Below are 27415 nucleotides of genomic sequence, written 5' to 3' on the forward strand. Positions count from 1 at the left end.
CCAATTTCTCTTTAAAAAATTCTACTTGCACAACAAATTGTTGGAACGGTAGCAAATGGTGAAAGTAAATGTAGTTAAATCAATTATATTATTTGCTTTTGATTATTAATTCCATTGCTAGTTTTTCTTGTGTTTTTTTTTTTATAATGCATACCAGTTTTACAAAGTGCATGCTTTATTTTTATTTTATTTTATTTTTAATTTTGAACTGGCAAGCTAAAATGATCCATCTTTTCCTGCCCCCCCCGCTTTTTTTTTAATGTTAATACAATCTAAAATCTAGCATTCAAAAATTGATCATGATACACCTGATATATTGACTGCTTATGACACATGCTTGACTTGGCAAAAACAAAACAAATTGGCTCCCCCGTCCCCTATTCTTTTGGAAGCAGTCTAAAAGTTAAAAGCAGACTGGAACACAATTGCTTCAAGGGGAAAAAAATTAATACCTGATGCATTTTTGTCACATGGCACTGGTTGTGGAATTGCACACACACGCACCCAACACACACGCGCACACGCACACAGCGACCTGCTTGAGAGGAAAATAGTTTATTAGGTCAGGAGTGCCAGTGGCACATGAAGGCTCCCAGCTTTGTGTGCAACTTTGGATTTGGTACCCACTTCATGTCACCTCGAATCCTCTGAAATCCACCGAGGGGGTAATGTAAGGCATACTTTGCTGGAACAGAATTAATCCATGCTTCATGCTCAAGAGCTGAGTCTCAGAGGAGGACTGGCTTTTTCTATTCCCTTTGGCCTCGCTCCGTCTCACTCAAGAAACAAAAAGGGTAATTGGGGAAAACAAGTAAAGCAAAAGAAGACAAATCACTTTAAATGGACTTTCGCCTTTTCATCAGCCTGTGGTTATCTGTAAAGCTGTGCAACCCAGGTGAGATGGAGCTAACAGGAGATGGGAAAAGGCTGTTTTTTAATGTGCTTGGTGAGATCTCTTCTATCTTGTAAGAGATGGAGTGAAAGTACTGAGGATTCAGCTTGGAGCTGAACGAATTTTGGTGAGACACCATCCGGCTGGTGTACTCATGGGACCTGTAACACATGCAGGAACAAACTGACTGAAGGTCTGTTACTTCGGCCTTGTACCGTGGCCGAACATGCTGGGCGTCCTCTTGAATGTGAATAATCATGCTGTTGCGGTTCCCTGCCAGGGATGCCCGCTCCTCGGCATCCCGTCTCTCGTCCTCACTGTTCATGGTTAAGAACCTGAGAACAACCAGATTTAGAAATGCCCCAATGACTGTCAACCCCACTAGAATGTACATAAAGCTAAAAGCCACGTAGAGTGGCTTCTTTTGGAGGGCCCCTTTGGTCTGCAGGGCCACATAGTCGCCAAACCCTATCGTAGTCAATGTTATAAAGCAATAATAGTAAGCATGGAAAAAGCTCCACTCCTCATATTGGGAAAAGGCTGCTGCTCCAATGCAGAGGGTTCCCATGCAGGAGAAGAAACCCACAGTGACCATGTTTTCCATGGAGACATCAGTGCTCCTCATCCCGCAGCACTTTTTGATCCGTTTCAGGAGGTACTTGACAAAGGTGTTCATGCGCTCGCCCAGGCTCTGGAACATGACCAGCGTCAGTGGGATCCCCAGGACAGCATAGAACATACAAAAGGCTTTCCCGGCATCCGTCCCTGGGGCGGCATGTCCATAACCTGGAGAAGAAAAGGAAAAGATAGGAGAGTCAGCAAGGAGTGGGAATTCCTAAAGCTTCCTCATCATACCGGCAGCGCAAATCATTAACAAAAATAACTCAAGCACCCTGTCAACACCCACGTCTTCCCCAGGCATAATACTCTCCTTTCTGGAGAAGCCAAAGCCACCTCTTTCAAAGTCTTTGGAAGGCACAAGTGACTCCTACATTAATGAGGACTTATTTGCTGCTGCAGCAGTGGAAGTGTTCAGCCTGGGAGTTCATGAGAACACTGCAGTGATGAACTGCCCTATTGTAACAGGGGGCTCCCAAAGCCAGCGAAAACCCTAGGTGTGCATATGCCTGAGGAGAAGACTGGATGAGGGAATGGAGAATCTATTCTGTTGTGTTCCAATTTAAATAAAAGCCTTGTCCTTGTAAGCAAGCAAGAAGAGTGGCAACACTGCTTAATGGCAAACAAAATTATACAGAGTTCATTTGCTGGAGAAGTTTCACTTCCTTCCTGAAGGATTTACTATGGTGTATAGCATAACATTCAACCTCCATAACTGGAAATGGTTGTCTTCACCAGGGCATTTAAAAAAAACAAATACACACACACACACCTGATACCTGGCATTGGAATCTGGTCCATTGCAAAGACAGGAGATTTTGATGGCCTCAAAGGTAAGTATTCTCTGGCAGGAGTGATTCAGCAGTATCCAGAGAACCATCAGAGGTAGAGAAACCATCCCAAACCTCTCTCCAGTTTGTTGGTGGAATTTTAACAAGCTTCTCCTAGGGACCCTGTGAAAGACACTCATTGCTGGAAGATTGAAGGGTTTTGAGGGGAGGGTTAAGGCTTGCACAATTTTTAATTATAGAGGAATGCACAATTGACTCAGATCCTTCTATTATTACTAGAAATGGTTGGAACTATTAATTATATCAGGTGACTCAGGGAGTCCAGGACCGGGTATGTGGAATGTTTCATGTTATATGTTATATTAGTAGGGATATGAGAACTGGTTTGTATTGAGTGAGAACCTTCCCAAACCTTCACCGAAACCACTGTGACTTAACTTTTTCACCCCACATTGTTGCACAAATCTGTACTTCCTGCTAGGAGTGGGAGTGTGAAAATACCTAGATCCCTGCGCGGATACAAAATTTGTATCCGCTCCCGATCTGCAATCTGCAAACAAAGTCCGCGGATATCCATGGATATAAAGCAGATATCCACAGATTTGCAGGGCTCTAAAAATACCTCAAGAGAGAAAGATCTTGCAGCAATTCTTGTCCAGTTTTGCAGTCCTAAGAGGTTTCACAGAATCTAAATGTCCTATTTCCCACTCCATTATGTTGGGGAATATGACTCTTCTGGAATCAATGGCGAGACACAGGTGTAAAACTGAAGTGGAGAATCAGGCCTATAGATGGTCATGACCTAGTGAGCCATCTAATCCATCTCCTTGCCAGTGCAAGACACACACAGGAGGGTGGGATAAAGGTCTCAACTTTTAGATACTTATCCATACTGAATTTAATCTCTAAGTGTGAAATTCACTCCCATGCAGAGAGATTGCACAAGGTCTTACTCACCACCTATTTTCCACTTAAGCCCTCCAAATAGGAATGTAGATGGTCTCTTGGCCCTCCACACAGGAGTGAATTTCTTTTGACATTTCCCCAATCAATACTGTAGCCCTACTCGGATATTTTCAGTCAGACTCTTGGCCCAAAACCTACCCATTTGCAGTGTGCACAGTATGAAATGCAACTAGTAGTTAGTTAGCTACACTGCTGCAGGTAACGGTAGTAAATTGTCCTGCGCTTGGCTACGGATGCGATGAGCTAGTAATGCACTTTCACCAGAACTCAGTACTGAATCCCATGCAAAGTAGAAAGAAACACTGGTCTAGAAAAAGAAACAAAAACTAGAAACTACATCTTCAAAGATCCAGTAACAACCTTTATTAACTCAACTGCTAGTTGCTGGCAGCTGGATGGTGATATAAAAACAAGTCTGCAAAAAAAAAAAAAAAATAGAAACAAGTTATTTTTAAGATTACAGAAAGAACAAATTGATTCACCTGTTGTACCAGACCTTGTTTTCAGCTCTTTACAAAGAGCAGCTTCCAAATTTCCTGGGGGAATAAATGCCTCCCATAGATTGATGCTGGATTTGTTCCACCTGACTATCCCTCAATAAAGGCTATAATTGCCTCTCATTACCAAGATCAGCTTTTGAACTACAGGGGTGTTAATTAAAGCAAGGACATCTTCCCATTTTATAGCTTTAGTTACAGCTGATAAAGAGGAGGAAAGCGTCAGAAAATGTGATTTTCCAGATGGTGACAGAGATGGCAGTTGGTAGAAACAGCTCTCTCTTTGGGCTCTAAAGAAAAGGGTTAGGGATGAAAAAAGATTTCCTATGAAATTGTCCAATCCCACTCCTTAAGGATCCCGAGAGACAATTTAGGAAGATTATAATAAATTAATATTATGCACTTACAGAGCATCTTCCACCCGAGTTTCTCAAAGGACTTTACAGACCCAGTAATTAATTCACTTACAATACCCCTGTGAGAGAGAGAAGCATCCGTAGCCCCATTTTGCAGGTAGGAAAAGTGAAGCACAGATAGAGGGTGACTTCTCACAAGGTCACACAGCTAGAAAGAGAATGCTTACTATATAACTTTAGCCATTAGACCATACTCACTGCATCAGTGTAGGTTTATACTATCTGATATGTTATATCACAGTTTGAACATAAACACGTAGAACAGAAAAGGCCTTTTTTATGGAGATGGAATCAGACCCTTAAAATAGGTTCATGAGTGCTAGGCAAAGAGCATTTCTTTAGTGCAGACAAGGCCTTGGAGCATACGTAGCTCTGTGGCACTGACCTCAGAGATTAACAGTGAAATGCTCTGAACTTTACAAAGCAAAGGCAAAACTCTCATTTGTTTCAGTGGTGCAGAATCAAGCCATAAACTCTGTAAATCAGCAAAAAGCAAATGATATTAGTTAAGTTCTTTAAATTTTAATAATGTAAGTCTGAAATTTAAAATGGGACACTGTCCCTTTTAATTTCAAACTCACTCAGAGGCCCAATGTCAGAAGCCAGAGAGGGATCAAAGTTTGCCAGAAGAAAGTGGAGGATAAACAGTTTCTTACCAGTAAATAGTGTTTCTCCAGTGGATAAGGTCAGGCTCCAACAGGGCCGGCTCTAGGATTTTTGCCGCCCTAAGCAAAAACAATTTTGGCTGCCTCCCCCCCCCCCCCCCCGTTTTTTAATTACCCCACCCCTGGCCCTGCCTCAACTCCGCCCCTTCCCCAAAACCCAGCCCTGCCTCCTCCCCCCAGGCTCTCAAGCCTAAGAGGGAGGGGGAGCAGCGGCGCGCGAAACGGCCTCTCGGGATCTCCCCCTCCCTCCCAGGCAGCAGCAGCAGAGGTGAGCTAGGGCGGCCGCAGCACATTTTTAGGGGCGGCATTCTGGCGCCGGCCATGCCGCCCCTAAAAATGTGCCGCCCCAAGCACCAGCTTGTTTTGCTGGTGCCTAGAGCCGGCCCTGGGCTCCAACTAGATGGGTTTTACTTACAACAAGCCTCGGTGGACACAAGCGACCACTTCAGTAGCAGAAGATGACTGCCTAATAGGGTGACCAGACAGCAAATGTGAAAAATCGGGATGGGGTGGGGGGGTAATAGGAGCCTATATAAGAAAAAGACCCAAAAATCGGGACTGTCCCTATAAAATCGGGACTTCGGTCACCCTACTGCCTAAACAGGGTGTCTAGAGACTCTTGTTAACTTCCCCAGCACAAAAGCCGCTGCACTTTACTCAAATATGAAGAGAAGTACTTACAAGTTGGGAGATGAGAGACACTGGGTTGGAATGAGCCTGGTTACAGAAATAAAGGCATCTGAAGACACATGGTATTGGGTTTTCAACTTAGATCATTTTCACCACCCTGAGAAGGGTGTGAAGGTTATGCAGAGGACCCTAGGACCATGATATTGAGAAGACATCCACTTAAGCTAAGGGACTGAAGAAAACCAGGGGACTTGGGCATCCACAAGAAAGGAGAAGAGGTCCATAAAGGTGACACACCATGTCTACACCAGGGAGTGGAGCTCCTTCTGTCAGGTTAGAGTTTCTGCTTATTCTGAATGTGAGCAAGTTCGATGTGCCTGGGAGATGAGCAGCAAATAGAGGAAAGAGGTTTTGCTCTGCTCAGCTGAGCAGCAGGATCAAACAGTAGAGAAGCCCAACTCGTGGAGCCTTAACTTGGAGCAGGGCCATATCTATCTAGGTATCTAGAAGGCTCCCATCACTGCAGTATCTGGAATGGCAAAATGCAAGGACCTGGTTAACAGCAGGCAGACATCTCTGAGTTGGTGGACTGGGAGAGTGATCCCTAACGTTTAAAGAGACATTACCAGATGGAACAGGGGGTGTATAAATGACTGTCACCTTGAATGGTGGGACCAAAGTGGCTTCCGTACCCATTCTTTCCCTGTTACGCCCAGATGCTTGCTTAGGCTTCACCGATGGGATTCTTCAGTTGTGTCCTGGTTTGGAGAAGGACAGTCAGGCATGAGGAACATGTCGTGTCTCAAAGTGTTATCCCTGTTTTGAGCCAATCTGTGTCAATTGCAGTTTCCTCCCCAGCTACAGCTGAGGCGATATGGAGGGTGTCCGGTTCCTCAAACAGTCATGCAGAATGGTTGAGAGGTTTAGTCATGAGAGGCAGAGACTCGGGTCACCACAGCCTCATCCCAAATGGGTCACTGAGTTATTTTCTTCTTTGCTGGCTCTGGGGGATGCCTCTGGTACTCAACAGCATACTAAGGACAATTCTGGAAAACCAGCGAGATCTAAACACTCTCGTTTGCTCTGTTCTTAGCAGAGTATAACTTGGGAGGCTTGAGGCAACCTGCTTTGTTCCATTAAGTTGGCTGTTCCATTGCTTGCTTGTGCCCTTTTAAGTATAAGGGAAAAGGAAACCCACTTAGTTTGAGGCCGGAACTGTCCAGTCAGGGAGAAATACTTGATTACTTTCCTTTCAAGCTTCTAAAAGAGTAGTACAGACACGGTACTGGCATCTTAAAGCCCCACTCATTCAACAAGGTGAATTCCATTGGGTCACATTGAGTTCCTGTGAGAAGACAGATGCTCCCAGGACAGCTGGGAGTATTAAAGCACCAGCACTAAGCAAACAATGAAATGTAACTGAGATTATGCATCTTATCACCTGGAATAAGCAAGTCAATGATAACTGGTATAATAAATTAAAAGGGAAACAAATCCTAAACATTCCCAGTGCAGTGTGTCTACACTGTGGCCACCCCATTTAGACCATTAGCAGTCCAGGGCAGAGTCTGTGTCTGTACTGTGTCCTGTGCTCTCAGTTCTTTGGACAGGCGTGGCTGCATCCTAGGCCCTCATACCAGACCAAGCACATGGTCAGGGCTTACCAAATCATCATATTAAAAATGAAACGTACAGACAACAAGCTATTTGGTATTTGTAATCAGTGTCAAACCCACGATGAAGCTGCAGAGCTGCTAGGTTCATTCACATTTGCACTCAGTTTTTAGACCATCTCGAGTCCTGAAGCAGCACAGCTCTCGGTGTTAGTCAGGGGGGAGAACTGTTTCCTCTGGGGGGCAGGTTTTATTGCCTCTTTCCTTCTCATATCATTCACTGCAGTGACGGACACTTGGCATCTCTCACCAGGCCGTCTCTTCTTTGAGAACAGCATGTGCAAAAAAATGAACTGCGCCAGCCCCGTGACTCAACCCTTTCTTACTCATTCTGGCTGCAAAGCTCCACAAGGCAGATCATGAAACGGGAATGATGGCATCTTCAACTCAGACAGGGAGGCATAATTCAGATTAAAAAAAAAAGCCAGGCTGATGTCACAGGTTCACGTCAGAGGTTTATCGACGTCAGGGAAAGTGCCCCGGAGAATTACCGGCACTTTTCTGACTTCAGCGCCACCACTTCAAAGGGGAGGGAGAGGAAGCCGCATCCTTTTTATTGTAAAGATGAAACCGGTCTACGTCAGGGTTTGGCAAGGGGGCTCTGGCGTTGGCTCTGCTACCAGGCTCGCTGTGACCAAAAGCCATTCCCATCTGCTCAGTGGCAGGTGTGAAGGGAGCTGGTGGGCTTCGCTCGCTTCCCCATGAATAGCAAAAAGGAAAGCACTATCGCAGCCGGCATTCTCCGAAGACAGTAACCATGCTTCCTCCCAGGATGCTTGCTACAATCCACTCTGATTCAGAATATAAGTCCATATACCTGTTTGGAAATGACACCGAATAGTTCATGTTATATCAGAATCCACAGGGCGCAGCAGGTGACTTGTGGGGCTTTGTTTTCACTGGGAATCTTTCTTGTTGAACTCGAATCAAGTTTTTAAGTTGCTCACATAAAACAAGTTTAAATGAGCCTCAGCAGAGACTTGGCTGGATCTGTGGATCCCTCCAAGAGACAGGAAGGGACGTAACAGGCAGGAGGAATGGGCTGCTTCTCCTCTGATCGGCTAAGTTATATGTCAGGTGCCAGCCTGAGCCATTATTCTTGAGGGCGGGAGGCCAAGCCAGATCTCTGTACATCATGAGTCATGAGACAGATAACTGCCTCAGCCTACAAAATTACCCCAGGAGCAGGAATGTCTGTAAGCAAATCAGAGAGACTGAATCAAACGCCTGCCAGCAAACTGAACAGATGACAGCAAAGCAGCAGAGATGAAACATTCCCTCAAAAGATAGATAATGGCTGCTGTGTCAGCACATCCCTGTCCTCTTCAAGTCACGGGCTGGTTTCTTCAAACTCTTGTTTCCTCAAGCACTTTTCGTTCTTGTTATGGCCTAAATTCATTGCACAGAATCTTCTCTACCTAGATCTTCCCTGGCTTATGAAACTTGTACCTTCTGTTTTAGCAAGGCCTGTCTAGTTATTGTAATTGTTTCCTTTCACATATCTCGGTGTAGCAACAAGATGCCCTAAGTGCCAATATTTCCAACCCATGTAATGTACATGTGCTACGCATGAGAAGTGGTGGCATGAATACCCCTGCCACGACTGTTACACACACACATTAATAAACTTCTTGTTGGGTGGGCAGCAAAGAACACAGGCACTTAAACAGACACTTGAGAAAATAAATAATGCTTCTGTTGCTCAGTAAAGCTAGCCAAACACAGGCTGTTCTGGACAGCTGGGGGGAATAACGGGGGCAGGCCATCAACCAAGAAAACCTGCTGCACGGTGCTAAGCAGAACTCCATGAATCAATAGCCCCACCTGATCTCAACTGCTGTGCCTGCCTCTGGTGGGAAGATACATTTCTTAGACAATCTTTGGGTACGGCCCCACCAAGGGCCACGTTCAGGGCCAGATTTAGAGGCAGGCAACCCAGGTGACCACCTGTGGGGCCAGGCTTGGGGGGCCGCCAAGCTCAAAGTGCAGTTTTTGTGGTTAGCATGAATAAATACAGATGTACAGATCCTAGCATGCACACGTACTGTCTTATATGACAGGGATAAATCGTGCATGCAAATCGTGCATCAAAGTCGTGAAATGGGCTACAAATGCAATAGAAATAAGGTATTCAAAAGTTTAACAAATGGAGAGGGGGCGCCAAAGACGCTCCTCGCCTCGGGCACCATCATTTGGTCTAGGACTGGGCTGGCCACACTGATGATTTACCAGTGGCTTGAGGGCAACACTTAATGTGTGTAAATTGAAGCCAAGTGAAGCCAAACTCTTTTTTTAACACGGGGCTGTAGACCATATAGACTACAGGTCCACTTCTATCGAGATGGAGTATTGCATGCAAAATTCAGAGGTCCTTGTATATTCCCTGAGATGGGACTGCCTTTGAGTAGACTCCCCAGTGCTTTTCTAGGTGGTTAATGCAAGCAGCGCACGCAGCCCCCACCTACAGCCCACCCCTGCTTCACCCGTGGGTCTTTGATGGATCAGCCTCCAGAGGAGACAATTGCAAATAGTGCTTTAGAGGCAGCATTCACCCTACTCTGTGCCATGCATTCAGGGGGTGCATACGTGCAGGTCAGACAATGTGGCCTTGTAGGTAAATAACCAATGTATTTTGAGGAAAGATGGAGCCAGTGAGATGAACTGGTTAAAAACAAAACATTAGAAATGGGAAGAAAATAGTGAGCAACTTCCAAAAAAGGTTTAAAAATAAAAATATCTTGCTTTTCAATTAAAAACCAAAACCTAAATAATGCAATTTTTGAAAACCAACACATGTATATTGGAGCGGGGAGGAGGGTTGGTTTTTCATCATATAACTAGAACATTTTGAAAAATGAAATTTTTCTGTGACAATTTTTGTTTTCAAAAAAGGCTGTTTAAAATTTTTTTGAAATGACAAATTTTGACTGGTACAAATTATTGATACCTATTTTGTAATAGTAAGTATGCTGGGCACTGTAGGCTGTAACCCATCATCTCTATTACCTCAGTTCTGCTGTATCTCATTATCTTGTACATTCTTTTTTACTGACAAGGTAAGAAATAACTGGGACTGCCAACAATTCTCTTTACCCTTTAATAAAAAAACTAATAACTAAAAAGGCCAATGTATCTGTTCTTTCACACAATGTTCTTAGAGTACTAGAAATCAGAGGCCTGTTAGATAACCTAGTCCAGCTCCCAGAAAAAGCAGAATGACTCCCTTTCGTATATCCACTAGTGTTTTGTCCAATGTCTTGTCTAATCTGAAATATTTCAAGTGACAAGGTTAGTTCAGAGGAAGCCTATGGAAACTAAGGGCACAGAGCCTGTTTCTCTCATTTGGCGCTCTCTCTCTCTCTCTCCCCCCATGCTGTTTCACCTCCATTCCTCTCATTGTGTTTGCTGTCTCATCTAACTCCTGTCACATATGAGAGCAGACATGACTAGCAGCAGCTTCTTTGTTTTATCTCACAGGAGACGTGGTAGCTGCATCTCCCCAATGGCATGATGCTGCGTATAGAACTCGGACTGTTGAGAGCTCAGTGCCGCAGCCAGGATTGGCTTGGATGTTTCATGACTAACCATACTCTTTTGGAGGCTGAATGCCTACTCCAAAGCCAATTCTGTTTCGTCCATCATTTTCCTTCTCTATGGCCATCATCCAAGATGTGCCGGAGCCACACAGTGCAGGCTCCAAGGAGTGCTGGTGCAACATCCCAAGCAAAGTTTAGGGAATATTAATGCCGCTTTCCCAGGGATGGATGGATGGAACTACACCTGCAGGAGAAAGTGCTCCAATAGCTCTGCTCTGCACGGACACACACTTCTCCGCTGACAGAAGCAGTGTATTCTGTTAAGTCACATTAATAATGAACACATCACTTCAAAGCATGGAATGAACATTAACTAATCCTCAGAACCTCCTTTTTTATTTGTTGCTGCTGCACCCTGGGCCTGATTCTCTTCTGCCTTGTGTAGTCACTTCTGCAAAGCAGCTATTTGGTGGCTTCAGACCATTCCCAGAGGACAAGAGTCCATATGACAGAACAGCCATCACAACTGGTATCTTGCTGACCTTTTCTGCAGACATGCCCTGAACGGAAAGGGTGTTGCAACTGAGCTGTGCCCTCAACACTAGCCTCCCCAGGGCAGAACTGAGCACAAGCGTGAGGCACCTTGAGGGAAAGCTTCCAGTGCTACTGCCTGTGCTGACCTTGCTCTTGGGAGAGAGGATACCAGCCTCCCCCAGACTGTCCACCAGGGAACTTTCTCCTGACTTCAATTCACTTCCGAAAAAGAAATAAACACTCAATAGCAACAGCCCCTCCATCCACTCTAGGGCTCCCTAGTGACTCTGTAGTGCTGCCCTGGCACCACAGTGCCGACCACTGTGGGGCCTGCAGCTTCCAAGCACTAAGGGGCTGGGAAGAGGGGGGGAGTCCTTTATCCAACCGTACAAGGGCACTGGCATTTCAGGGATGGGGCAGAGATTTGGGTCAATTTAACGCTGCTAATCAGACCATCCTTCCTGACTCTTTCCTAAGCCAACCATTATTTTGCTCTGGATTTCCTGCTGGTCAGTTGTTGACAGTTTGCCAGGACTACACCTGAGCCTGGGCAACTTACTAAAGAAATAAACAATGCAGCAAATCAGCAGCCAGATGCCCTCCCAGGATAAGCTCACTTTGGACTCCGTATACACCGAGGGGGGAACTTGGAAGAGCAGCCCAGCTGGCATGCTGGATTCTTATAAAAAGAACGATCCTCCAGTCACCAGGATGGGGGGAGTCACTGGATTCAATGGCAAAGGGAAGGAAGCAGCTGACACTGAGTCTCTGGGTTCAGAAGACTTGCGTGCATCACAGTATGGACTATTTAACCATTTACAGCGGTAGGGCCAGATTCTCCACTGCCTTGCACCTTGTGCCATCATTTGCCAGTGTGGGTGCAAAATACTAGGATTCAGATTTGGCAGCATTTGACATTCCCTTTGCACTGATGTAAAAGACTGTCCAAAATGCAGGGCAGTGGAGAATCAGGCCTGTAGCATTTCTGAGTCCAGTTTTTCCCCACTCAGCTCACATTCCCTCCATCTGACTGTGTTCTAATTGTTGTTAACGAGCTCAAAGCACTTTTAGGAAGCTGAATTCATACTTCGCCCCTTTATCCCTTCTCTCCACTTGCTGCTCCTCTTCTTTCTCTGAAGATGTCACAGGTTTGATCCATGGGTCACATCACAGACACTCCCAAGACAAATCATGCCTAGAACAAGATCTCAAACTGAAGCGAATCATAGAGACAAGTAAGAAAAGATCTATTACGTCATGTTGTCCATTCCCAGGGCCAAGTGCAGGCTGTTCCGTACAGTATATTCTCCAGGGCTTTGTCGAGTCTTGTTTAAATGTTTGAAATAACAGGGCTTCTGCCATTTACCTTAGGAGATTAGTCCACTGTCCAATAGATCCTGCAATCAGGAAGTCTTTCTGCTATGCAGCTATGTTTTCTTCTGTTCTTTTCCCCATAATTATTACTTCTATACCCCCATATCCCAGACACAATTTCTCTCCTTCCTTGATGTTTAACTCCCTTGAAATACTTGTAGATAGTTATCGCCTCTCACCATAGTCAATAAGCTTTATATATTGAAGAATTCATGGCACAATCCTGCACTGAAATCAGACGTTTTACAGCTTTAGCTGACTTATGCAAGTGTAGTTTTTAACTCTTTCCCCACATGCAAATCCTTTCCTTGATCATTCTTATTACTCTTTTCTTAATTCCCTATCATCCTTCAGGATCTTTCCAGGATCTTTCCTAGCAATGTACACAGTCTGTCACATGATGACTTTGCCTCTGTAGCTCCAAAGGGCCACATCTTTTTAACTATCCCATTGCATTACAAACTCATACTGAAATTGCCATTCATTATCACCGCTAGGTCTTATTTGTCATCACTGCTTTCCAAGAATCTTCCTCTCCCTGCACATCTGTGATGCAGACTAAGATTTGTGTCCCTTGATCAGATATATATAGGGCAATAATAATGCGTAATCGCAGCAGAGAATGTCCAGCTTCCCTGTTGCACCTCGGATCACTGTTTCATTGAACACGTCACTGAGATATGTTTATAATGAAAACAAGTATAAGTTTTGGAAACAGATGGTTACACATAAAATAACATCATAACACACAATCTAGAGCCTAGACTTAACTAGATACTTTCCTGTCTTATACAGCAATGCTCACCCAAAGTCCTTCCCATGTTTTACAGCCAGGCTTGGCTCTGCTCTCATGTCCATGAGACACGTCACCCGGTCAGCTTGCCTCCTCATAAATCCGATCCCCTCCTGCTGTTTATTTCTTCCTGTAAATTTCCTCTTTTAAAGCTTCCGCAATCACTCAATCAGCATTTGGCTCAGTATGCAAACAAGCATCCACAGGGCTGGATTTACACCTTACACGCCCCTCAGCACGGCATCTTCAGTGTCCACCCCCTCCTCCTGCCTACAATTGACCTTCATGTTGCACACAGTTTTAGAGAGGTAAGGCGCCCCTAGAACGCCGATGCCCCTGGGCATGTGACTACTGTGCTGAATTGGAAATTCAGCTCTGAGCATACTGTGAGACATATGATGCCCGGCACACACATGACCAGACAGAGAGATAAGCGTGTGTTACCTCCTATTTGAAATGAACCTGTATGAGACATGTCACCAGGAGACATTAAACAGAACTTTCAGTATAGACACATAACTCCTTAAATATTATCTGTACACACATTCCACAACCATTACGATGTCCAGTGAGCTACTGGCTCTCAGTAGAGACCTCACATGCCACCCTTTAGTGAATTATTATGCACATATTCAACCCAGAGGATCCCCGTAAATCTCTGTGCAACCCCTGTGCCCTCTGTCAGTTGGCATCAAGAGGCCCCTGGGTCACAGAGTTCAACTTGCTCAGAATTCAATTGTGATGTGCTGGGAACCTTTCACAAAGGCAGAAGCCTAAGTGTCTCATGTCTTGCACAAGTCAGCAGGTCCATTTGATTGGTATGTCTTAGTAAGAGAGTGAGTACTTTCAGGACGGAATACAGGGGCTTGTGGGGTAATGATCCCTGCAAAGTTACAAATGAATTGAGCTTCTTCCCATCTTTAACTGGTCTGAAAAACGTAGACTGGAAGCTGTCTGGAAAGCTTTCACTGAAAGGGTCTCAGGTGTTGAACCTTAAAGACCCTAGTTAAATATGTGTTGCCAAAAGTAACCAAGAAACCGAATGTTTTAAATGTCAAATAAAAATCACTTCCTGTCTCCATTAAACATTTCATCAATACCTGTGATGACATTATCCTACTGGTTCTCCTGCAGTCCACAGAGACTTACAAAACGAAGGCTGAGGAGAGATATGATTGCTCTCTATACACCAGAGAGATAAATACCAGGGAGGGAGAGGAGTTATTTAAGTTATGGGCCAATGTTGTCACAAGAACAAATAGATATAAACTGGCCACCAAGAAGTTTAGCTTGAAATGAGATAAAGGTTTCTAACCATCAGAGGAGTGAACAGCCTTCCAAGGGGAGAAGTGGGGGGGAAATAATCTAACTTGTTTCAAGACTGAGCTTGATAATTTAATGGAAGGGATGGAATGATGAGACTGCCTACAATGACAGATGGCCCATCCGTGACTGCCATTAGCAAATATCTCCAATAGACAGAGATGGGACACCAGATTCGGAGGGCTCTGAGTTACTACAGAGAATTCTTTTTCAGGTGTCTGGTGGGTCTTGCCTACATGCACAGGACTAACTGATCACCACATTTGGGGTCAGTCAGGAATTTCTCCCTGGGTCAGACTGGCAGAGACCCTGAGAGTTTTCACCCTCTTCTGCAGTGTGAGGCACAGGTCACTTGCTGGTATAAACTACAGTAAACGGTGGATACTCTGTAACTTGAAGAAGTCTTTAACTCAATATTTGAGTAATTCAGCCAGAGGTTATGGGCCTACTACAGGGGTAGGTGGGTGAGGTTCTGTGGTCTGCAATGTGCAGGAGGTCAGACTAGATGAGAACGATGATCCCTTCTGGCCTTAAAGTCTATGAGTCTTGATGGTCTTCCGTGGGAAGCAGTGTGGCATCACTAGCTGCCTTATGGAGCCTAGTAAAACTAAGTACATCCAGTTACCCCCCTTTGAGAGAAGCAGGCTGGTAATCTACAGTAGCAAGAGAGGCTGTCACAGGCGGTCAGAGCTCGCCTATGATCGCTGAAAGATACTGATATTTTATCTTTATTAGGCTCCTTCTTTTCAATTAAACTAAGATTTATAAAAGCATAACAATTGCCTTCATAGATAGTTTCCAGTGCATTTACAGGCTTATCGTGTTTTATTTACTGCTGTATCCACCATAAATTGCACCCCGATAAAAAAAAAAAATCAATCTTTGCAAACTCTGAGAAGAGGTCTTTATAGGCATAGATTTTGAGCGTGGTGTCTCCTCAGCTTTCAGAGAGACGCTATGGCTTTCCACATTCAAGACGAAGGCGAAAGGAAAGGCTATGTAACTTCCCTTCACTGGGCTTGGGCTGATCTACACTAGAAAAGCCATATTGGCATAACTATTGGGGTGTGATATTAGTACAAGTCTTGTGTGGACGCCGTTATACTGGTATTGCTTATATCACGTCCCAAATGGAAATAAGCAATACCAATATAAACACTTTCATACCAGTATAGCTGTATCCACATTAATGGGTTTTGCCACTTTTACTACACCAGTATAGTTAAAGCAGCAAAACTTCCTAGAGTAGACAAGTACTAAGTTAAAGGAATGGAATGGTGGGTTCACTTCTAAGCACGCTGGGTGAGGAGGACCATAAAGCAAAAGGGCTAGAATGGCTCTGTAAAATGGGGATAATAGACCATTAAGATTCATCTGCTATTGGAACTGGAAAAGGTTCAGAAAAGGGTTACAAAAATGATTAGGGGTGTGGAACAGCTTCCTTATGAGGAGAGATTAATAAGACTGGGACTTTTCAGCTTGGAAAAGAGAGGACTAAGGGGGGATATGATAGAGGTCTATAAAATCATAACTGGTGTGGAGAAAATAAATAGGGAAGTGTTTACTCCTCATAACACAAGAACTAGGGGTCACCAAATTAAATTAATAGGCAGCAGGTTTAAAACAAACAAAAGGAAGTATTTCTTCACACAACACACAATCAACCTGTGGAACTCCTTGCCAGAGGATGTTGTGAAGGTCAAGACTGTAACAGGGTTCCAAAAAGAACTAGATAAATTCATGGAGGATAGGTCCATCAATGGCAGGGACAGTGGCCCTAGCCTCTGTTTGCCAGAAGCTGGGAATGGGTGATGGGGATGGATCACTTGATGATTACCTGTTCTGTTCATTCCCTGTGGGGCACCTGGTAGTGGCCACTGTCAGAAGACAGGCTACTGGGCTAGATGGACCTTTGGTCTGACCCAGTATGGCCATTCTTATGTACTCAGCCAGTTCCAATATTTGCAAGCAGTTGAATTTCCCAGTTTGGAGGAATCTGCTTTTTTAACTTTTTGCTTCTTTGTTGCCATCCTGTCACTATGCTCAAGCTCATGATCAAGAGCTAACCAGTGGGCAGACAGCTCTAGGCTTTGAAAGGCTTCCTGCAGCAACTACTGGAATGGTATTAAACACCACTGTCCCAGGTTCTAGTTTCTCCAGATCAGTGACTGCTTCCCTCATGTCAACAGTCAGAGAATTTATTTTACCCTCCTCTGAAGGAAAATCTCCCAAAGTAGTCTCACTCTTGCTGGCAAATCTAGATTGCACTGCTGGGCAACTGACTACCTGCGCAGTGAGACCACTCATTGTTTCCCCAGCAGCTGTACCTAGCCTCGAGCAGCAGCAGTGCTCTGACAGGCAAAGCCCAGCTCATGGTCACGCTGCATAAAGGCTCAATGGTGATTCAATCAGATTTACATAAGGAACTGGGTCAAAAAAAGCTAAGTATATTTCATGAAAAATCATGAATGAAATGAACAATTTTTGTTGTGTTCAAAAATCTTCTTTACATTTTTTGTTTTTTCAAAGAAAATGTTCAAATTTTTTAAACTGTTTTTTTAAAAAAGCAAAAAAAAAATTTGGTTTTTAATTTAAGGTTTTTTTTGGTTCCTCCCTCCCATTTCTATCCAAAAAACAAGAAAATGAAAAAAAAAAAATACAAAAATTGGAAAACCACAATAAAACGGTTCACAATTTTTAAAAAAATTTGCAATGTTTTATTTCAAAAAATTTCATTTAAAAATACTTTGAACACAATGAACATTTTTCACAAAAATGTTAATTTTGATCAAAAAGGCATTTTTGTTTTGAAAAAAAGTGAATGGAAAAAGGTTGACCTGTTCTATTTATATAGAACTGGAGCCAAGGAGGCAGTGGTAAGGTTTGGATTAGGCTTACCCAATCAGGATTCATAGAATTATAGATCAGAGTTTACCTACATGGAAACATCTAGTGGCATTAATATGCTGGTATAATTATATTGCTGTAGTTATACTAGTCTAACCTGGACACTCTTCTTCAGAATAATCTTAGCATTTTTTAATTAGCTTATAACAGAAAAAAGGCCACTATTGTCCCCTTGGGTTGTTGTACTGGTGTAGTAGTGCTGGTAAATTTCCCCAGGTAGAGAAGCCCTGAGATCTTTTAAACTGTTGTCATGAGATTTTGGCCTCAGTTGACTGAAATCATTTCAGATAGTCAATTGTGTGAGATCTTTCACACTCCTCAGATGTGAAAACACCAGGTTCCACCTGCATCCAAACGAGAATCAGAAAAATCAGACTCCTTCCAGTTTGGGATCCAGCCTGGAATCAAAACTGAAGCAAAAGTTGATATAGAGATTTGAATCCAGAACCCACTTCTCCATCATTGTAATCTGAATGGATTTAGACCAGAATGAGCCATCTGTAAACATTCACAGAACCTTATTTTGATCTCACTTAATCTGGTGTAAATCAGGAGCACCTGCACTGATGTTAATGGATTTATAGCAGTGTAAAATAAGTAAAAATTAGATCAGACTTCAGACCACTATCCCAACAATTAATTGGAGACAAAGCAGCGCTCTGATGCTTCGAAGGTGAAGGCTAAGAACCAAACCTTGCAGACACTGCAAATTGTTCTCCAGCAAATGACCCATGGAATGCAGGCTAGGATATGTGCAGTATTGAATCTCAAAACTGACAGACAATCCCAATTAGCCATTCTAAATGCCAGGAGGGTTCTACTTTGCCAATGTGCTTCTAGTTACCAGCAAAGCCTTTCACATGAAACAAATCAAGTGGGTTTTTTCTTTCTTCTTTAGGGTTTACAAAACATCAAGCCTTTTCCATGCCAGACACACACAACCTACTGTAAGCTCATGGGAGGCAACAGAGTGAGACACGCCATTTAATGTACCTGACTAGGCATAAGCAGAGTAATCCATCATTTTTGTTTTCCATTTCCAGCGAATAGGAATAGACAAACTGGCTGGGCTAAAATAAGAAACCACCTTCCAAAGTTTAGGTCAAAACTCTAACCTATTCCTTTCTCTTTAGGTTTTAAAAACATTCTCTTAATCTTTTTAACCTCATATTTTTCATTTTCTCTCACTTCAGAGTTCCTGGGTTCCAGGTAGAACAAAAAATCAAATGGACAAAATATTTCCTTCTGGTATCCATCACTGTCATATCTGAGCTGCTCAAAAGCATTGATTATCACAATTATTTATTATTTGTATTTCTTTAGTACCTGGCTGCCCCAATCATTGTGCTTGGAGCTGTACAAACACACACAAAATTATGGCCCCGATTCTTCATAAAATGCCTGTGAAGCTGGGCATTTTCATCCTCCCTTTACAGCTAGAGAATGAAATGTGTCTAGGAGGATGTGTCTGGGAGGGATGGGATCAAACAATGAAAGTAAACATTTAGACTGACTCTCAAGAAAGACTGTCTGACAGGGAAACGTTCCAAGCAATAATTTCAAGGACAATGGAGTAAGCCCATCACTCGGGACATTTAAACTTAACTTGGGTGAAACATAGGGACCACTTCTGCATTTACAGGGAGATTGGGTGAGAAAAAACAATAGGTCTGTTCCTCTTTGATTTCTATAAGCCAAATTCTCCTCTAAGTTTCATCCTCTGTAAACCCAGAGTGATCCCACTAAATTCAGTGAAGTTACTTAGGATTTGCAATACTGTGAGTTGCAGCAGAATTTGGCTTGGTGATTGACATTCCAAACCCAGGATTTAGTCCCCTGAGCTCTTCCCTCAGGCTGCACAGCACAGTACCAATGATATCATCGCTGGCAGACAGAGGGACTGTAAAATATGAATATTTGGCTTCTACTTGACACCAGCTGAGCCTGCATCTAACTAGCTTGGCCAGAGTGAGGCTCCCTTTCAGCTCGACTGGCAGAACAGACACCTACCATGAGGGACGCAGGTTAAGTTTGAGTTGTGGGCGTGTGCAGGGCACCCAAGTTATGAAGCTGGTGTTTATATGGAAGGAGCAACGCTTCTATGTGTTTGCTATAGAGTCCGCCCATCAGATGCAAAAATGTTTTGCTTTTCTTTTTTAATTCTGCAAGTGCACATCGTGCTCAACCCCACCCCCCAAACACTGCCCCCAAGATATACCACACACTCCTTAGGCCAGGGGTTCTCAACCTTTCCAGACTACTGTATCTCTTTCAGGATCCTGTCTGAAGCCTGAGCCCTGCCACCCATGGCGGAGGCCCAAGCTCTGCTGGCCAGGGCTGAAGCATGTAAATTAGCTTTGTGGGCCCCCCGTTGCGTGGGGCCCCAGGCAATTTCCCTGCTTGCCACCCACAATGCCAGCCCTGCACTTGTGACCCCCTCAACCCATCCTGTGACACACACACACCCCCAGACTCATGATCCCCAGGTTGAAAAACACTGATCTAGATGAGTTGATGTACCTCCTGGAAGACCTCTACATACCCTAGGGGTACACATACCCCTGGTTGAGAACCACTGCCGTAGGCCAAACCCTCATTGCAACAAGAGTTGCAGGTGCTCAGCAACTCTCAAAATTTGGCCCTGAGTGACAAAGAAAAGCCTCTTAATGGGGTTAGTGGCGAGAAAGGTTCCTTGACACCATGTTCCCTAACTGTGTCAGCAGCAGGATTGTTTTCAAGGCTTTGAAGTCAAAGCTCCATTTCCAGGCTCGATGCAATTTGCACTGTCCCTCATTTACTGTGGCTCTCCATTTCCTTTGAGGAGTCCAGGCCTGCTGGATGGAGCTGCTGTCATTGTACTTGAACACTTGCGCAGAAAAGGCAGCTATTTCGAGCACCGCACAGTGACTGACTGAGCAGCCCCAGCATAATAAGGTGGGAGAGATTTCCTTTACCTTTGAAAGATGCCAGCATTATTCGATTTGGAAGACTCGGAGGCAGAACCCCGACAAGCAGTAGAACATCTAGCGCTAGTGGTTAATCAAGTAGGTGGGTCGCGGGTAGCCTAGCAGACAGAGAAGCTGCAAATATCCCTCACCAAAGGGAAAAATCCTCTTTGGAGGCACTGCCCTTCAAACAGATCTCCTCTGCCCCACATCCCTACTCCTCACCTCAATTCCTTTCTTGCTCTCTTTCCCTTGTCCCATTCCCTCTCTTAGTCCCTTCTCTTTCATTCCTATTCCCGATTCTCTTCACACTCTCTCTCTCTCTCTCTCTCTCTCTTTCCTCTCTGCTGCCTGTTCCCATCTCTCTCATTCTCCTGTTCTCTTTTCTCCATCCCCCTTTTTTCCCCCCTCACACCTGGGTCTCACTCTTTCATTCCCCTCTGTTGGCTACTGCCAGCATTTACCTCACCAGTCAGCGCACAGCAGTTTGGGGAACTTTATAGCTAATAACCACTTCATACAACAGTTGCTCTATGATCACAATAGTTGTCTATAAAACATCTACCTTATCTTCGCAGAGGGGATTAATTCTGGCATGATAGGTAATAAAATTAGCCATCCCTGGCAGAGGAGACAGACCGGCAGCATTTACAGATACACAATTAAACGACATTTGCACAAGCAAACTACAGCAAAGCTAAGAGGAGATGAACATCATGAAGCTGTTAGAGTGTGATGCGAGGCAACTGTGTCTTGGTTAGATCAGGCACTTGAGTGGGTTATTTCAGAGACAATACAGACAAAAGGAAGCAACTTCCAGGCACTATTGCCCCCTCCCTGTCTCGCTAGCCACAGAGAAGCACATGTAATCGCAGAAGATGGAATGACGTCACTACCAGGTCTGCAGGTTTGCGGGTTACTCCGGAAGTGGCCTGTCCTGTGAGCTGAAAGGTTAACCCTGGCAGAGATTCTGGAACATGCACACAGACCACAGATTTTCTTAATTATAGTCATGCTCACAAGCATTGCAAAAGGACCTATTTCTGAATCCCTGAGCCAGACCCTTGGCTGGTATAAGTCATCAGACCTCCACTGAAAGTCAGAGGAACTACTTTGATTTGCACTGGCTGGAGATCTGGCCTCACAGCCTGTATTTTGAAAAAGTCTGTGTATGAGACTTAGCGTGACTGCATTACTGTGACTGTGAAGTTGTTTGGTTTTAAAGAGGCCTTGCCCAGGCAGCTTTTCACCATGGGGATAGGCACCTGTACTCAAACACAGATACACAGTAGCTACCAAGCTTCACTTTTCATTCCTCAGCAGCCTTTGATGAGAGCTGTGCAAGACTCAGCAGTTTTGCCCCATGAGGTTTGTGTGTACAGTGTCTGCAGCCTAGTCCAGGTCGGTTCACGCTAAACTTCTGAGGTATGTTTTAGGTGTGAAGTTCAAACAAAGTGAAGCTCAGTCAAAAAGCTGAGTTTGACATAGTTCCACATCACAAGCCATCCAAAACCACTCATTCTGCATGATCTCAACACAAAGTTATGAATCGAGAGCAGGTCAATGGATGTTGAGCCTTGGTTTACTTAAAACTGGGCCCTGGTTTGCAAATGTAAAACACTGGCACAGTGTGTCAAGTCCCCCTCTAGTGGCTAGTCCACTTAAGAACAAACGAACGGCCATACTGGGTCACACCAATGGTCCATCAAGTCAGGTATCCTGTCTCTGACAGCAGCCAGTGCCAGGTGCTTCAGAGGGAATGAACAGAATAGGCAATTATTGAGCACTCCACCACCTGTCATCCAGTCCCAGCTTCTGGAAGTTGGAGGGTTAGGGACACCCAGAAATGGGGATGTGCCCCTGACCATTTTGGCTAAGAGCCATTGATAGACCTATCCTCCATGAACTTATCTAATTCTTTTTTAACCCAGTTATACTTTGACCTACACTACATCCCATGACAACCAGTTCCACAGACTGACTGCGTTGAGTACGTCCTTATGTTTGTTTTAAATCTAATTTCACCAGATAACCCTTAGTTCTTGGGTTCTGTGAAGGGATAAATAGCACTTCCCTGTTCACTTTATTCATAATTTTATAGACTATATCTTAGCTGGCTCTTTTCTAAGCTGAACAGTCACAATCTTCTTAATCACTCCTCTTACGGAAGCCATTCCATATCCCTAATCATTTTCATTGCCCTTCTCTGCACTTTTCCAACTCTAATATATCTTTTTTGAGATGAAGCAATAAGAACTGCATGTAGTATTCAAGGTGTGGGCATACTATGGATTTTATTTAGTGGCATTTTGAAATTTTCTGTCTGATTATATATCTCTTGACTAATGGTTCCTAACATTTTGTTAGCTTTTTTTGTCTACCATTGAGTGGATGTTTTCAGAGAACCATCCATGATGACTCCAAGATCTTTTTGAGTGGTAACAGCTAATTTAGACCATTATTTTGTATGTATAATTGGGATTGTGTTTTCCAATCTGCATTACTTTGCATTTATCAACATTGAATTTCATCTGCCATTTTGTTGCCCAGCCACCTAGTTTTGAGAGATACTTTTGTAGCTCTTCGCAGTCTGCCTGGGACTTAACTATCTTGAGTAGTTTTGTATCATCTGCAAATTTTGCCAATTCACTGTTCACTCCTTTTTCTAGATCATTTATGAATATGTTAAACAGCACAGATCCTGATACAGCTCCTTGGGAGACCCTGCTATTTACCTCTCTCCATTGTGAAAACTGACCCTTTAATCCTACCTTTTGTTTTCTATCTTTTAACCAGTTACTTATCCATGAGAGGATCTTCCCTCTTATCCTCTGACTGCTTATTTTGCTCAATAGCGAATGGTGAGGGAACTTGTCAGAGGCTTTCTGAAAATGCAAGTACACCATGTCCACTGGATCACCCTTGTCCACATGCTTGTTGTCACCCACAGAGCATTTTAATAGATTGGTGAGGCATGATTTCCCTTTAAAAACCCATGTTGACTCTTCCTCAACATATTGTGTTTGTCTATGTGTCTGATAAGTCTGTTCTTAGCTTCAGCCAAGTTGCCTACTACTGAAGTTAGGCTTATCAGCCTGTAATTGTCAAGACTGTCTCTGCAGCCTTTTTAAAAAATACTCGTTACATTAGCTATCCTCCAGTCATCTGCTACAGAGGTTGATTTAAGCAATAGGTTACGTACCACAGTTTGCAGTTCTGTAATTTCATATTTGAGTTCCCTCAGAACTCTTGGGTGAATACCAACTGGTCCTAGTGACTTATTACTGTTTAATTTATCAATTTGTTCCAAAACCTCCTCTACTGACACCTCAATCTGGGACAGTTCCTCAGAATTGTCACCTAAAAGAATGGTTCAGGTGTGGGGATTTCCCACACATCCTCTAGAGTGAAGACTGATGCAAAGAATTCATTTAGCTTTTCTGCAATAGGCTTATCTTCCTTAAATGCACCATTAACACCATGATCATCCAGTGGCCCCACTGACTGTATAGCATCCTTCCTCCTTCTGATGTACTTTGAAAACAATTGCTGCTAGTTTTTGCATCCTTACTTAGTTGCTCTTCGTATTCTTTCTTGGCCTGCCTTATTATACTTTTACACTTGACTTGACAGAGTTTATGCTCCTTTCTCTTTCCCATAGAATAATTTTTCTTCTAATTTTTAAAGGATGCCTTTTTGTCTCTAACTGCCTCTTTAACTCTACTGTTTAACCACAGTAGCAGTTTTTTTGTCCTTTTACTGTTTTTTAATTTAGGGTATATATCTAGTTTGAGCCCCTATTATGGTGTTTTCTAAATAGTCTCCATGCAGTTTGCAGGCATTTCACCCTTGTGACTGTTCCTTTTAATTTCCATTTAACTAGCATTCTCACTTTTGTGTACTTTCTCTGTTTTACGTTAAATGCTCCTGTGGTGGGTTATTTTTTGGTATTTTCTCCCCTACAAGGATGTTTAAATTTAATTACATTATGGTCGCTATTATTGAGTGGTTCAGCTATATTCACCTCTTGGACCAGATCCTGTGTTCCCCTTAGGACTAACTCAAGAATTGCCTCTCCTCTTGTGGGTTCCAGGACTTGCTGCTCCAAGAAGCAGTCATCTAATGTTTGTAGAAATTTAATCTCTGCATCCATTCATGAGGTAACATATACCCGGTTAATATAGTTGAAATCCCGTTATTACTGCATTTTCTGCCTTTATAGCCTCTCTAATCTCCCTGAGCATTTCACAATCATTGTCACCATCCTGGTTAGGTGGTCGGTAGTATGTTCCTCCTGCTACACTCTTATTGTTCAAGCATGGAATTTCTACTAATAAAGATTCTATGGTTTGATTCATTTAAGATTTTTACTTTATTTGACTCTACGCTTTTTTTCACATACAGTGTCACTTCTCCACCAGCACAACCTACTCTGTCATTCCTATATATTTTGTACCCTGGTATTACCATGTCCCATTGACTAGCCTCATTCCGCCAAGTTTTCATGATGCCTATTATACCAATACCTTCATTTAAGGCCAAGCACTCTAGTTCACTCATCTTCGTATTTAGACTTCTAGCATGTGTATATAAGCCCCTATATATTTTGTCAATATTCAGTTGCTTGCCTTCATGTGTTATATTGAAATGGAACTCTTTTACATTGACTGTTCCTCACTAGCTCCAAAGTGTATATACTTGGATATAGAGTTCCCCCTTTAATAAATTCATTCCTAAGGAAGGTCTCCACTTGAACTGTGTGCTCCTCCGCACCTGCCAGCATTCCCCTAGTCCATAGTTTAAAAAATCCTCTACAACCTTTTAATCCTACATGCAAGCAGTCTGGTTCCGTTCTGGTTTAGGTGGAACTCAGCCTTCCGGTAGAGGTTCCTCCTTTTCCAAAAAGTTCTCCAGTTCCAATTAAACCTAAAACCCTCCCCCATACACCATGAGCTCATCCACACATTGAGACCCTGCTGTTCTACCTGTTTTCCTGAACCTGCTCTGGAACTGGAAGCATTTTAGAGAATGCTATCATACAAGATAGGAGCCTACAACCACTACTAGTTAATGAATAACCAGTAATGATGTTACTCCTTTAACTCAAGAGGTAGGGACCTATGCTTTTAGGGTCTGAGCCAAAGCCCACTGAAGTCTGTAGTCTTATGGCAAGGTACTTTGGACCATAATGCTGAAGCTCCTAGGTTGATATTCCATTTTTGGGGGAACCTGGTCCAAGTGTCACGATTGCAATGAAACTAGAAACCAAGCAAGTTTCATGTGGGTGTCTTGCTTCACATAGCTCTGCTTTGACACCAACCACAGGATCAGAGCTGAGTAAAAGAAGCTGGCAGCTTTAACATACTACTGTTTACAAACAGATGTTGGCCCTCGATTCATCTCCACCAAGAGAAATAATAATCCAGCTCCTTAAATGAACAGAGCTGCAGGATTTTGCCTGAGTGAATGTGGCAGGGAGATACAACCATAAAAAGACATTTCATTTGTCCTATTAGTGGCTGACTATTGTGGAAGGTGTTCAAACAGTTAGAAGGATTCTGGATCCTTGAATTATTGATAGGGTGAGCTGGATTAGTGTCTGAAATGCTTTTAGCTTAATTGGCCACCCAGTCATTGCTTCATTTTTATTTTATTTTTTTTAATTTTGGTAAGTTGCCAGTTTCTGGGCTTTTTATTTTGTTGTTGTTGCCAAATTGACTCCGAGCTCAAAGAGAAAGTGCTGAGGTAATGGCCGGGCAGCATTCCTACCAGGCTGCAAAGGAGCCACTCACAAAAAAGGGGGCTGACTTGTCCTGGAGATTAAATGTAATTTCGAGGGGGAGGGAAAGGTAAGCAGCCACATCTCTCTTGAAAGGGAAATGTGAGGGAGCTCAGAAATACCATGGTACCCTCACCCCTGCCCTCCCAGGCTGTCACCCTGCCTATTCCATTCACCTCCTGCCTCCTGCGCCATCACCTACCCTACCGCTGACCCCACGCCCATCCTCTTCTTACCTTATAGTGCTTATTGCCACCCACCCAATCCCCTCCCATTCCTCTTCCCCCCTCACATGGAGGAGTCACATGACTAGATGAGACCAGTGGGCCATCTAGGCCAGCCTCCTGCCTCCAGCAGTGGCCAGTGTAACCCACACACCTCCTGGGTGTGGTGTTCTGTCCCATCTAGTGGCACCGAGACCACTTAGAGAGTCAGCAATTAATGAGTGTGCAGTTAACAGCCAGTTAGCTTTTAGCTCATGTAGTAGAGGCTCATGCACTAAGCTCCAGAGGTCCCAGGTTCGATCCCAACGACCAGGGTCTGTCAGCGTTACACTATCTACATTCACACACCTGAAGACCAAAAGGCCTGGAGCAGAAGTTCAGGGGAGCCAGACTGTGACAGACAGGACCCTCCCTCCCTCCCAGGTACCTGATGGAGCTAGGCCTGCCTGGCCACTATCACAGTACGGACTTAGGTGAGCTAGACATGTGCATAGATGGTTCCTTGTTTTTAAACCCAGGGCCGGCTTCAGGCACCAGCCGAGCAAGCTCGTGCTAGGGGCGGCAGATTCTACGGGGCAGCATTCCGTCCTTCCCTCCCCGCCGACCGGAGCAGCGCGGAGCTCTCCCGGCAGGCGGCGCGGCGGTCGGGGCCATGTGGCGAGCGCCCCGCTGAAGCCCTGGCCGCCCCCCTTCTCTCTCTCCCCCCGCTCCCTCTCTCCCCCCCCACCCACTGCCCGGGGCACGTCTGCAGGGCAGGGAGTCCCCCTGCACCCTGGCTCCAGCCGCGCCACAGGTTTTTCTATTTTTTTTTTTTGCTTTGCTGTTCTGGCCACTCCGATTTTTTTTTTTTTG

At 44.1% G+C, this 27415-nt stretch overlaps 1 protein-coding gene across 1 annotated transcript in view; it reads right to left on the reverse strand.

Annotated features, from left to right (window-relative positions):
• Positions 1-836: 836 nt before the first annotated feature.
• Positions 837-27415, reverse strand: part of KCNK9 (potassium two pore domain channel subfamily K member 9) — a 113355-nt gene continuing 86776 nt past the window's right edge. The window contains exon 2 of the mRNA XM_024216917.1: positions 837-1678. Within this exon, the coding sequence (XP_024072685.1) occupies positions 837-1678 (842 nt within the window). The remainder of the gene's footprint in view (positions 1679-27415) is intronic.

Source organism: Terrapene carolina, unplaced genomic scaffold (assembly GCF_002925995.2).
Source record: "Terrapene carolina triunguis isolate 2854851 unplaced genomic scaffold, T_m_triunguis-2.0 Scaffold58, whole genome shotgun sequence".
Lineage (NCBI taxonomy): Eukaryota > Metazoa > Chordata > Testudines > Emydidae > Terrapene > Terrapene triunguis.